This window comes from Rhinatrema bivittatum, chromosome 1 (assembly GCF_901001135.1).
Source record: "Rhinatrema bivittatum chromosome 1, aRhiBiv1.1, whole genome shotgun sequence".
In the NCBI taxonomy this organism is placed as follows: domain Eukaryota; kingdom Metazoa; phylum Chordata; class Amphibia; order Gymnophiona; family Rhinatrematidae; genus Rhinatrema; species Rhinatrema bivittatum.
In genome coordinates this window covers 561,417,276-561,430,624 of record NC_042615.1, presented here as the reverse complement: position 1 = coordinate 561,430,624, position 13,349 = coordinate 561,417,276, and the positions used below count along the sequence as shown (strand labels likewise).

Below are 13,349 nucleotides of genomic sequence, written 5' to 3'. Positions count from 1 at the left end.
CCATGCAGCGTGGGTGATGTCATCCGTGATGTCACGAGGCGGAGCTTACTCTCTTAGCTCGAAGAGCTTTGAAGTGCACATGCACCGGCATTCCCGCGCTCCTCGAGCCGTCTCCTCAGTGAGTGCAGGTGTTGAAATGAAATGGCTGTCCAGGGAGGTGGGAGGGATTGCATGGCTAAATTCCCTGCTATCTATGGAAAACACTGTTTACGGTAAGCAAACTTGCTTTTTTTCGTCGATAAGCAGGGCATTTAGCCGTGCAACATGGGAGTCCCAAGCTCATAGGTTGCATAAGAAGGTTCTTGAAAAAAATTTATTTTTTTTTTAAATAACCTATGGATTGTGGACAGCCATTACAAGTTTTTAACAGTATGAAGAATTGCCGATCCTAACGATGAATCCACTGCGGATTGCTGATTAAGGCAATAGTGTGAAGTAAAAGTGTGAATGGAAGACCAGGTCGCCGCCTTGCAGATGTCTTGGATAGGCACGCCCTGGATATGTGCTATTGAAGTGGCAGTGGCTCTGATTTGATGAGCCCTAAAATTGGTGGTGAAATTGTTGTTAGAAGAACCGACTTCTGGAAGTAACAGAATTGGATGCAAGCAGTGAGCCAGTTTGATAAAGTTCTTTAGAGACTGGTTGTCCCGTTTTGTTTGGGTTAAAAGATACAAATAATTGAGAGAAACGCCCTATTGGTTGAGACCTGTTTTTGTAATAGGCCAAAGCTCTCTTACAGTCCAGTGTATGAAGAGCTCTTTGACGGTCAACAGAATGTGGTTTAGATTAAAAGACTGGTAAGGAGATTGTTTCGTTCAAATGAAAGGCTGAGACCACCTTTGGTAGAAAGGTAGGGTGAGTCCGTAGTAAGACTTTATCATGGTGAAATTGTAGATAAGGGAAGTTGACTACTAGTGCTTGTAGTTCACTTATTCTTCTCGCTGAAATGATGGCTACCAAGAAAAGAACCTTCCAGGTTCAAATGGGTTCAAATGGAGGTTTCATCAGTGCTTCTAGGACTAGATTCAATCTAGGACTAGATTGACATCCCATGGAACTATAGGTTTTTGAATAGGCAGGTGCAAGTGTGATATAAGCCTTTCATGAATTTTGAAATTAGAGGATGAGAAGAAATGGAGCAGCCATTATTTGTGGAGTGGTAAGCTGCTATAGCACTGAGGTGAACCCGGATGGATATTACTGCTAGACCTGAGAGGGATAAGCCATGCAGATAGGATGGTAGTGCTTTTGGAGGACAAGAAAAAGGGTCAATCCTTCGGTGGTTTTACCAATTAGAATATCTTTTCCACTTGAAAGCGTAATTCTTTCTGGTGGAAGGTTTCCTGGCTGCAATCAAAACGTCCGTGATAATAGGAGGGAAATCTAGTACGTTCAATACTTGCCATTCAACCTCCATGCTGTCAAGTGAAGAGACGACTGCATGGGGTGAATCAGATTCCCTCTGTCCTGAGTAAGGAGAAAGGGGTCGTTGATTAGAGACATCAGTGGACTGATCGAAAGATGAAGAAGATAAGCATACCAAGGTTGTCTCGGCCAGGTAGGCGCGATGAGGATTTTATTTATTTTTATTTATTTAGGGTTTTTATATACCGGCATTCATGATACAATCACATCATGCTGGTTTACAGATAAACAGGGGGGTGAAAACAAAGAACTTAAAACAGGAACCTGTGCGAGGAAAGAATGCAGTTACAATGAACAAGGATGATCAAAACTGGGAGGCGAGAGAAAGACAGTAGAAAATTAACATTTGACAGAAGAATTATTTACAATGAACTGCAATGGCTGTACTATAGATGTTGATGAGGTGAGATTTAGTTGGAGTCCAGAAATGCTTGTTTAAACAGCCAAGTCTTAAGTCTTTTTCTGAAGGTTGGAAGGCAAGGCTCCTGTCGGAGATCAGGCAGAATGGAATTCCATATTGAAGGTCCAGCTGTTGAGAAGGCCCGGTTTCTCAAAGTTAGATGCTGAGTGGTTTTGGTATGAGGTACCTGGAGTGATCCTCTATATGCTTCTCTAGTGGGTCTTGAGGAGGTATGTTGTCTGAGCGGGAATTGTAGGTCTAGTGGAGCATGGTAATGGATGGCTTTATATATAATGGTGATGGACTTGTAGATGATTCTGAAGTGAATTGGGAGCCAGAGTAGGTTTTTTAGGATAAGTGATATGTGTTCTCTTCTCCTAGTGTTTGTCAGAATTCTTGCTGCCGCGTTTTGGACCATCTGAAGCGGTTTGGTGTAAGATGAAGGGAGGCCTAGTAAGATAGAATTACAGTAATCTGTCTTTGAGAAAATAATTGCTTGTAGAATCGTTCTGAAATCTTGAGAGTGGAAGAGAGGTTTTATCCTTTTCAGCACCTGGAGTTTATGGAAAACAGTCCTTAGTTGTTTGGTTGATAAATGATTTCAAATTCAGCCGGTTGTCGATTATAACTCCTAAGTCTCTCACTTGGGTGGTATGTGGGTTGGCTGGTGGAGTTGAGGTGGTGTTACTATTTTCTGGTGAGATGAGCAGAAGTTCGGTCTTGGATGCATTTAATATCAGGTTTAGGCTAGAGAGGAGGCAGTTGATTTTTTGGAGGCAGTTTTCCCAATGTTCGAGTGTTTTCATGAAGGATTAAATCCGCCTTGTCCTCTATACATTTCTGGATTGTTCGTGAGATCAGTGGAATGGGCTGTCCCTCCATGGAATCAAGAATGCATCCTGTGATGTATGTGTGTGTGTGTGGCGGAGGGGAGAGCTCATCCTCCTCACATTCTAAGGAGCTGTTCTCCATGGGCAGGAGCAATGGATGACGAAGAATCCCCTCCTGCTTGCCTGTGATGGCAGTGCGTTCTCCTTGTGACAGAGGGTGAGCAGGAGCCTGGGCAAGCAGCACTGTTGTTGCACCTTTGATGCCATGCCCAGTAATGGTTGCCTGTATACACCCGTGCCAGTGCACCAATGGTCTGATGTATCAATGTCAGGACAGGGTTGAGGACCAGGATGTCACTGAGTGCCATGGTCACCCTTGACCCATCATCGTGTTGGGAGCCCTCGATGATATCAAGATGTGTGACCAAAGTCGACGCTGTAAAGCCATCGACCTTGGGTGCCATCAAGCACCATGCATGCTGTCAAGTGTGCTGGCTGGGCATTCTGTGCCGCAGGCATTGGCAGGCACCATAGAAGCCCCATGGGATCTTGATGCACCAGAGAAACAGCATCGACCTGAGATCATCGAGTGCTATGAGCCTCGATGTGGCAGAGTAGTGGCACCAACCTCTAGTGTCGCAGTCCAGACCAAGTCTTGGACCAGGACTGCCATCAAGTGCCATGATCATTCTCAAAGCCATCATAGATGCCCTCGATGCCATTGAGGTGTGTGGCTGCCCTCTATGTCATCTAGGTGTGTGGCCGCCCTCGATACTGTGGCTACCTTCAAGGGCATCGAGATGCGTGGCCGCCTCGATGCCATCAAAGTGTGGGACTGCCCGCAGGGCCATCCTCGATGCCATCGAGATACAGGGCCGCCGTGGAGGCCATTGAGCTTGTTTGCCAGCAATCCCCTTGGGCGACAGTGGCTTTGGACCGTGGATGACCTTGGTGCTGTCGAGTGCAGGGGTTGCCATCAACCCGAGGCACCCTGAAGCTTCGAGGTATCCAGAGAGCGCAGTGGTATGGTGCCCTCAAAGCCCCTTTGTGGTGTCCAGAAGGGGCATCATGCTGTCCCATCACTAACTTACGGCTGTCGGGCTCCATGGATGCCAATGATCTTGGGGGTCTTGAGCCACAGGGATTGTGGGGCATCAGAGGCCCTGCTGGACTTTGAGCACCATCAGTGCTGATGAGCGCTAGGGTTGCTGTCGAGGCTATCATCAGCCATGGGTGCTGGCAAGGGACACCACTGAGCTCGCAGCATTGTCACCCTCTGTTGTATTGGTGAGCCAAAGGGAACTGTTAATAGTGCTGACAGTCATCGGTTCCTTTGGGCACCGATGTGGTAAGTCTATGATGTGTTGGGGCCACAGAGCCTCTGCCTTCAGGCGTTACTGGTGTCCTCGGGACCACACATCCATTGACACCTTTAGGCACCAGGGTCTCCATCAGTGCCTTTGACCCTCGAAAAATTTCAGACTTCAGTGTTGGCGAGTTATCAGTGCCTTTGGGCACCGAAGGCTGTGGGTAGCACCCGACTGTTGATGTCTGCAAGTGCCTGGGGCATTGTTGATGGCACTGTATACCATCGAACTGGTCAAGCCTGCAGTGTGGTTAAGCGTTGTTGAAGCCCTGTATGTGGCATTGTTTGGTGTCATTGATGCGGTCCATAGTTGGTGAGTGCTATGGACACCATGGGTGCCATTACCACAGTGGGCACAAGTGGACCCAGTTGGATGCCGCAGGACACTACCACAGAGCACCAAGGGCACCGTCGGTTACTATGGACTTCCCTGCTGCTGTTAATTGATAGAAAGGATGGTGAGCATTCACAATGCCTTTTCAAGGGCTGTCTTTAGCCTCTTGGAGCATTATCGGGTACTGGGGATACCAAGGGGAGAACGTCATCCACCACCACACATTAATCAGAGCCCCATTGGTACTGAGGAAGCTGCCATCACATTGCTCCTGTTGACTCCATTAGGGGTTAGCGTGATGATAGAGCAAAGCATGCATGATGGGTACAGCGGAGGTTATCTACTCCTTCAAGCGCCTCAGGCGCTGATAGACTGACTCCTCTTTGTTGGCGCTGTGCACAGCCATGTCAGGGTTCTGCCATCGTCGCATCAAGGTATCAGCTTCCTCATCAGTTTTGCACCATAGGGTGCTAGGGGACACTGGCGAGGAGGGCGCCTTCACACACTCTGTGATTGCTTTTTAGGAGTACGCAGCCACCAACTCTAATAAGTGGTGCTCGATATTTGCTGTGCGTGGGATTCTACCCACAAGCACGGCAAGTGGGTTCATAGATGTGCCACCATCTGCAGGATGGGATAACACTGTATGAGTAATGGTCATCTCGCTTTTAAAGCAGAGGGCACTATTCTTCCAATTGCCCTCTAGGGTATGTGTGTGTGTGTTTTCCTCGTGGTGAGCACAATAGGTTGTGCGCCACAGCTACATGACTGATCTAAGACTGTGTTACTGGTCAAACCCCTATGGGAGTGGATACCAGGAGGGTAGTGTCGGGAGTCTTCCCCTCTCTCAGAAGAGGACTATGTGTGAGGAGCTGAGGCAGACAGAGAGGTATATAGATGAGACCTTCAGGGACATAGTAGCCAAATCCCAACTTCAGACTGGCAGCCCTGGTGCTGCCTTGGAGGAAGAAGGTCTCATGATTGGAGAGCATCAACCAGGTGCAGCAGGAAAGGAACCTTTAGCAAGGACCTGCTCTCCAGGTGATGCATTGTCCTTTCGCACCGACGATATCTCCCCAAGGCCTACTGCCCAGGAGGGAAGGGTTAGGTCGGCCGTCATAGTTGGTGATTCGATCATTAGGAATGTAGACAGCTGGGTGGCTGGTGGGCATGAGGATTGCCTGGTAACATGCCTACCTGGTGCGAAGGTGGCGGACCTCACGCGTCACCTAGATAGGATTTTAGACAGTTCTGGGGAGAAGCCGGCTGTCGTGGTACAAGTGGGCACCAACGACATAGGAAAATGTGGGAGGGAGGTTCTGGAAGCCAAATTTAGGCTCTTAGGTAGAAAGCTTAAATCCAGAACCTCCAGGGTAGCATTCTCTGAAATGCTCCCTGTTCCACACGCAGGTCACCAGAGGCAGGCAGAGCTCCGGAGTCTCAATGCGTGGATGAGATGATGGTGCAAGGAAGAGGGATTCAGTTTTGTTAGGAACTGGGGAAACCTTTGGGGAAGGGGGAGTCTCTTCCGAAGGGATGGGCTCCACCTTAACCAGGGTGGAACCAGACTGCTGGCGCTATGATTTGTGGGTATGTGGGCCCTTGGCCCGAGATGTGAGTTGTTGCCAGCTGTGGGGAGGGGACCCCACAGGTTCACACCATTGGGAGGCGAGGTCAGACACAGTGGGGAGCTCTGGATGAAGCTATGGAGAGGTGCCGAGGAGCCAGGAGGTTACCCCAATAGGAAGACAGGCCAGAGGCAGTATCTGGGCAGGGACCCCGGAGGGGAAGGCACCAGACAGGCCGCAGAGCAGGAGGCATGAGACTGGCCGTGCAGGAGGTACTCCGGAGAGGCAACCCCGAGGGGAAGAGCTGCTCAGCGTAGAGGATGGTGATGTAATGTGTAGGCCAACCTGCTGAGCTGGGAAGCCCGAGCCAAACCTCTGCTGGTGACGTATGCACAACCCCGAAGAGCGGAGGAGTGCAGGCAGTCTCGGAATAGCACGTAGACGCGACCCCGAGGAGCGGTGAGGAGTTGACAGTCACAGAGAAGCAGGAGAATGCTACCCCGAGGAGCAGGGAAGCTCTGACAGTCACTTGAGTAACACAAAGGCGCGGCCCCAAGGAGCGGGGAGGCGCAGACAGTCTTGAATAGGGTGCAGGCACACCCCCCAAGGAGCTGGGAAACCCTGTTGTAGAATTCACAGATTGTAGAGATGTTCCAGGGGTAGTCCCGAGGAGTGGGAGGACTTGCAGGGTAGGACCCAGGAGGCGTGGAGCCAGCTGAAGGAGCGGGGTAGGCTAGGAGAGCGAGACCCCGATGCGCACACTGGCCGCCGAGGAGTGGTACCAGACAGGGTCCAAGTCCACAAGCCCGATAGCATAGTCACAGGAACACGAAGGCAGTAATCGAAGAGATGTACGGAACTTGTTGCCAAGTCGCTCGCTGAGGGCGAAGGTGGAGCTTAAATACACAGGTCCGATGACATCATCAACCAGGGATGCCCCCGAGGTTCCCGCCGAAGAGGCTTCAAAGGAGGGCCCGGTGGCACGTGCGCGCGCCTAAGAAGGCCCGAAGTCGAGGTGGGTGGCGGTGGCATCCAGGCCGCCACGAGGAGTCCCAAGGAACGCGGTGATGGAGATTGGCCCGAGCTGCGAGCAGACCCGGGAAGTGCAGGAAGTATGTACATGTGGTCGCAGCCTTCTGCAACCGACGGGCATAACAGCAGGAATTGGCAGTGAGTTATTTGGTTGGGGTTAAGATATACAGCCTAGCAGCTTTTTCTTACCCTTGCAGCCCAGCAGTCTGCCTCCTTGTGTTCTTCGCGTCTTCTGACTTCCAGTTGAAATGTCGGGGGAGGGGAAGAAAAGCTAGGACATTGATTATACACCACCTTTTCCCTGTTTTGTTTTGTTTTTTTGCCAAGTTCTGGCCAGTACTGCCTTTAGATTTTCATACTTCACTGGGTTGTCCAAAGTGCCTTCCTGCTCACCTGAGCTATCCTGTAGACAGGATGGATAGACCTACTCTTGACAGGGTGCAATGTGGATGAGCTTCAAGCCTAGCTTAACTCCATTCTGGGGGGTTTGGGCTAGTGATCCCATTTTCAGGGATTGCCTTTCATTCCCTGACTCTCTTGATGCTAACCTTCGTGGTCAGCTATGTCTGGTACTTTGGTAGGTAGGGTCCGCTACAGACTGATTCTTCTTCCAAGCGTTGCTTGGGTTTTTCTGCCCATTGTGCATCAGTTAAACATGGGGCACACTTCTGCAAATGTTCTTCAGATACCAGTGAACTGCAGTTTGTTTCTGGAGGGCTCTCTCCTCAGTTGGTTTTTCGGTTTTATTTTATTTATTTAGTGTTTTTATATACCGGCATTCGCGATAAAGTTCACATCATGCTGGTTTATATTTAACAAGGGGTGTAAAATGAAATTAACAAAGAACTGTAACAAGTGAGGAAAAGCTCTGAAGTTACAATAAAACAGGGATGTTTAAAATTGGGAGAAGGAGAAAAAGGCGAGAGGAATTTAACAGAAGAGCACTTGTTTACAATGTTCTAAGACTGTCTGACTGTGGTTGTCGGTGAATTAGGGATCAGTTGTGGTCTGGAAAGGCTTGCTTAAACAACCACGTCTTAAGCCTTTTTCTGAAAGTTAGCAGGCATGGTTCCTGTCGAAGATCCGGTGGGATGGAGTTCCATAGTGGTGGTCCTGCTGTAGAGAAGGCCCGGTCTCTAAAGGTTATATGTTGAGCAGTTTTGGTGTGTGGTACTTGTAGAGATTCTTTATAAGCCTCTCTGATGGGTCTGGTGGAGGTATATTTTCTGAATGGGATTTGTAGGTTGAGTGGAGCATGGTGATGGATGGCTTTGTAGATAGTGGTAATGGACTTATGTATGATTCTGTAGTGAATTGGCAGCCAGTGTAGGTCTTTGAGGATGGGAGATATGTGTTCTCTTTTCCTTGTGTTTGTCAATATTCTGGCTGCCGTGTTTTGCACCATCTGAAGATGGTCTTGTGACACCAAAGAAAACTATGCGGTCTTCATCCAAGAATTCTTCTCTTGGTTGTTTCTCTAGGCCTTTTCCAGTATCCTTCTGTCATTGTCAGAGTTTGCTGATCTGAAACCTGTTTGTAATATTTTCCACGATGCAAAGTATGTTTCTTGCTGACATTCGCATCACTCCCTTGCCTTAGGCGCCTCTGCTACGCATTGGGGATTTGTGTCTCAGTCTTTTCTATGGTTTTCTTTTAGTAGAACCCAACTCTTTTACCACCGAGACCTGTTTTTGGGTCGGTTGCCTTACAAGCAAATGGGAGAAAGGTGGTGCTTTCAGCACTGTGGGATTCCTAGCTTTGTCTTGTGCAAGAATTGCCCATATATGAGGACTGTCATCTTGCTTGTCCTTGGAGAAAGCAGAGTTGCTTACCTGTAATAGGTGATCTCTGAGGACAACAGGATGTCAATTCTCACGAAACGCACCCACCTCCCTTGGGAGTTGGTTTCTCCATGTATTAGCTATGTCATGGACTGAGGGACTCTGCCTAAGGGGCAGGGCAATAACCTACTGAGCATGTGCAGCTGTAGTTGTGTTTGAAAGTTCTAGAGTCTTTGAGATCAAAGTTCTGAGCCGGGCTGCATCCAATAAGCATCCTGTTACAGATAAGCAACTCTGCTAACTAGTTCTAATTGCTAGTGGATAAATATTATTTTGTAAAATGAACTGCTGGTACTCAAAGGTTTAATAAAAACAAAAAAATGGTTATATGCCTCTAAGTATTTTTATGAAAGCAAAACCAAAATGCTTTTTACTAAATATGCTTATATTTATATTATCCCTATGAGCTTTACCCTTCAGATGAAAACCTGTAGTGGAGTCTTAAGTAAGTAAGTTGCCAGGAAGCATTAAAGCTGAGGGTATTGTATTATAAATATTAAAAAAGCTAGAGTACAGGTACTGTGCTGCTGGCAGAATTTATTTGTTTAATATTTTTGATTCTAATATTTTGTGTTTTGTATGAATGATGACATTGTAATTCATGCACTAAAACAGTTTGAGTTGTGGGGAGGCTGGGATTTAGTGCCACAGTTTTATTATTGTTTTTGAAATTAATAAAATCATTAACTTTTATATGAAGAAAGAAAGATTAACTTTTATATGAAGAAAGAAAGAAAGAGCCAGAAATAAATTCTGAAGTAAAGCAGAAAGTAGAACCATGCTAATCCTTGAAAAAAATAAAAATACAAAATCTTGCCATGAACATTCTAGCCTAGGCAGCCTAGACATTTTTATAAATAAATAAATAAATAAGGAAGACTATAATTGTTATTTCTCCCCCCACCTGCATTTTTGGTTTTGCTTTAATATATTCTAGAGAAAAATGTGTTGTTGTGGGGTTTTTTTAAATTTGAACATTTCATGCTTGTTCTTATTAGACAGCTTCAGTTTCAAGATATTTGTCTGTGTACATACTCTAGACTGATTCAAGAATGCAACATGTTTTGAAACTGAATTGTTCTGCTATTGCTATGAAACAAGCTGTTACATACATAAGTGATGGCATTGGTGTTTGTTTTTCCTCCACTAGAAATTAATAATTATCTATATTATCTGTCTAATAATATGCTTGTGGTACAGGTTCAGAATGTTGTCTGTCTGTCCTGGACTGTGTGCATGCTCACCCACCGAGCCACTGACTGCCTAGAGGGAAGGAGCTCTGGGCTGCTGATGGAGCTCACTCACCAGTGGCCAAAGAGGGAAATAAGCCTAGCCCACTGGAGAGCCAACCTGCCAGTGACCAAAGAGGGCCTCTGGGGCCTCCCATAGGCTTCCCTGGGGGTCCCTGGGGCTGCCCTCCTAAAAAAAAAAAAAAAAAAAAGGTAGCCCAAGGCTTCAACCTTGCCCTCCCCCCACCCTACACAAAAATAGGTTTTCCTGAAGTCCCGGGCTCCTTTGACCCCCCTCCCTCTCCCTAAAAGGTACTGAGAGCCGAGAACCAACCCAGCCCCTACTTGCCCTGTCCATAGGGATCTTTTGCAGTAAAAGAGGCAAGAGGAATGCCTACTTTTTCCCTGCCCCAGCATCGTCCCTTTTCAAAAGGCGCTGGTCAGCCCCTAAACCAGCACTATAGTGAATCTTATAAATGGTGCCAGTCTGATGGCTGGCCAGCACCATTTTGTTGTATAGCTATACAACAAAATGGCACCAGCCATCCCTGAGTCCAGTGCCATTTTTATGTCACCATGACGTCAGTCTCAGGGCTGATCAGCATCATTTCAAGGTTGATTGATGCCATTTCAAAGGGACAACCCATGGGCAGGAGGCATGTAATCATCCCTCCTGCCCCTTTCACTGCAGGGGACCCCCACAAATGGAGTAAGTGAAGGGGTCGGAGTAGTAACCAGCACTTATTTTGGCACAGGAGGTAGGGGGACTCTAGCTGAAACCTGTTGAAATTCCCCAGTGTTATCAGTATTTTTTTTTTAAATTCCTTTGAGACATTTCTGTTGCCATGAAACACATTAGGTTTGATGGTATGCACCTAGTTCCATGTGTTTGTTCACATCATATCATCTTATTGCATCTATTGTTAATGTTAGATGATTAAGACCCTTGATGTATAAGAAACCATAATTTAATCTTCCTCAATCAGTACTCCTAATTGGGGACAAGTGGATCTCCTGGCACAAGCACAAGTTGTACTTACAACTCAAGTCTGGCAGGTTTTTAATTCATTCCCTGCTAAATCATGTGTGGTACCTACCTACTCCAATACTCTTCCCTACACAGTCACACTAATACATCTTTGACTAATATGAAGTATTCGTTTTATCCTCGTCCTGGGCTTTTACAAATAAATATTGCCACATTATGCCAAATTACATGGTAATTGGTGATGCAAATATTTTTCTTGCTAGGCACCAAGAGATGAGTACACTTTGTTTTTATAAACTTGCTGGATTTAGAAATTGTGAGTAACCCACTGTTTCCTAGATATCCATTTCATTGCAAGTAGGCATAATATAGCATTGAAGACTTCAAAACTGCAAAATTTGTAGTGTAAATGAAAGTGCTAAAATCTTCTTTTTATTTATTTATTTATTTTGTGTTTCATTCCAAGTGATTGTCGGTGCTAAGGAGTGTCAAGTGGAGAGTGCAGATGAGTTGATGAGCCTCTTGGAAACTGGGAATGCAGCACGCCACACAGGCACTACACAGATGAATGAGCACTCCAGTCGATCTCATGCCATTTTCACCATCAGTATTTACCAACAGCGACCAAAGGAACCCCAGAAGAATTCAGAAACTGTTGTAGATGGGTTGTTGGGATCAGTTCAGATGATCTCATCTAAATTTCACTTTGTGGACTTGGCAGGGTCAGAAAGAGTGACCAAAACTGGAAACACTGGAGAACGATTCAAAGAGTCCATACAGATCAACAGTGGCTTGCTGGCTTTGGGAAATGTGATCAGTGCTCTTGGTGACCCAAAACGAAAAAGTGCTCACATCCCATATAGAGATGCTAAGATTACTCGTATTCTCAAAGACTCTTTAGGAGGAAATGCCAAAACTGTCATGATTGCTTGCATTAGCCCATCTTCCTCTGATTTTGATGAGTCTTTAAACACTCTCAAATATGCTAACCGAGCCAGAAATATTAAAAACAAGCCGATTGTGAACTACAACCCTGACTGGGACCGGATGGATGAAATGGAACTTGAGATCAAGGCATTACGTGAAGCTTTGCAGAACCAGCGGGCTAGTGTGATGGCTCAAGCAAGCCAGGTGTCACAAGATTGGAGTTTGGAGAAAGCCAGAATCCGTTCGCTTGAAGAACAACTTGCCCAGCTCCAGTTGGAGTGCTTCAACTACCGGAACTGTGTTGAAGAAGCCTTTACATTCCTGATTGACTTGAAAGACATGGTTAAAATGAGACGAAGCCAACAGCTCAGGTTGCAAGACTGGCTCAGTATGGCAGAGGGACTAAGAATGGAAATGCCACCTACACCTGGGATTGACAGTGGGATAGGAAATGGCAGAGAAGAGCCATATCATATTACAATACTGCAACTGAAGAGAGAACTAAAGAAATGTCAGGTATTTGTGTATGTCCTGTTGGTTCGAATGTTTGTTACTGTATTGGCAAAAGTAGGATACGTTGGATGTTTTACATTTTTTATTGAGCCAGCGAAAACATAGTAAATGTTAAATAAAGATCACAAGGCCCATATAGTCTGTCCATTCCTGTTGAAATACTAAAGATTCTGATCTCAGGATTTATAGTTATATCCATACATCTAAAGATCCTCTGTTCTTATCCCAAACTTTCTTAAATTCTGTTACTGTTTTGTTCTGCACTATCTCTAGTGGGAGACTTCCATTTATCCAGTGCATATCTTTTTTTATTAAATTCTTCGGGTCAGATTTCATAAGGCAGTGCCCATGGGGGAGGTGGGAGGGAGCTGGCCCACAACAGTAACAGCCATTTGAAAAAAGAAACAGTACGGGACCTGGGAGCTGTGTTGCACCACCAGGCCCAGTAGTGCCCTTCCTTCAACTCCTGCACAGGTTTCCTGTTACAATGGAAACCCATGCATGGGTCAGGGTACCACTAGGCTTGTCAGTGCACAAGGGTTCCCAGAACCTGTTCTAAATTTTTTTTTTCCAAATAACTGCTCCTGTAGGTTGGTGCCACAGCAGGAGCAACATTATCAAATTTGACTTAATAACTGGAGGAAGTGCAAAAAAGAAATCTACTGTGACTGCATTTAACTTTCAGAAAGATAATTATGCTAAAATGAGGAAAATGGTTAGGAAAAAACTGAAAGGAGAAACTGCAAATGTTAAGAGTTTAGCTCAGGCATGGATGTTATTTAAAAATACCATCTTGGAAGCCCAGACCAGATGTATTCCACACATTGGAAAAGGTGGAAGGAAGGCTAAATGACTACCAGCATTGTTAAAAGGTGAGGTGAGAGAGGCTATAATAT

At 46.2% G+C, this 13,349-nt stretch overlaps 1 protein-coding gene across 2 annotated transcripts in view; it reads left to right on the top strand.

The window, feature by feature from the left end:
- The window catches only part of LOC115099320 (kinesin-like protein KIF27), a 67,728-nt gene extending 55,160 nt beyond the window's left edge, over window positions 1-12,568 (top strand). For both annotated transcript variants that reach the window (XM_029616911.1, XM_029616902.1), the window contains exon 4: window positions 11,480-12,568. In XM_029616911.1, coding sequence (XP_029472771.1) covers window positions 11,480-12,558 — 1,079 coding nt within the window. In that variant the 3' untranslated portion in view covers window positions 12,559-12,568. The remainder of the gene's footprint in view (window positions 1-11,479) is intronic.
- The last annotated feature ends 781 nt before the right edge of the window (window positions 12,569-13,349 follow it).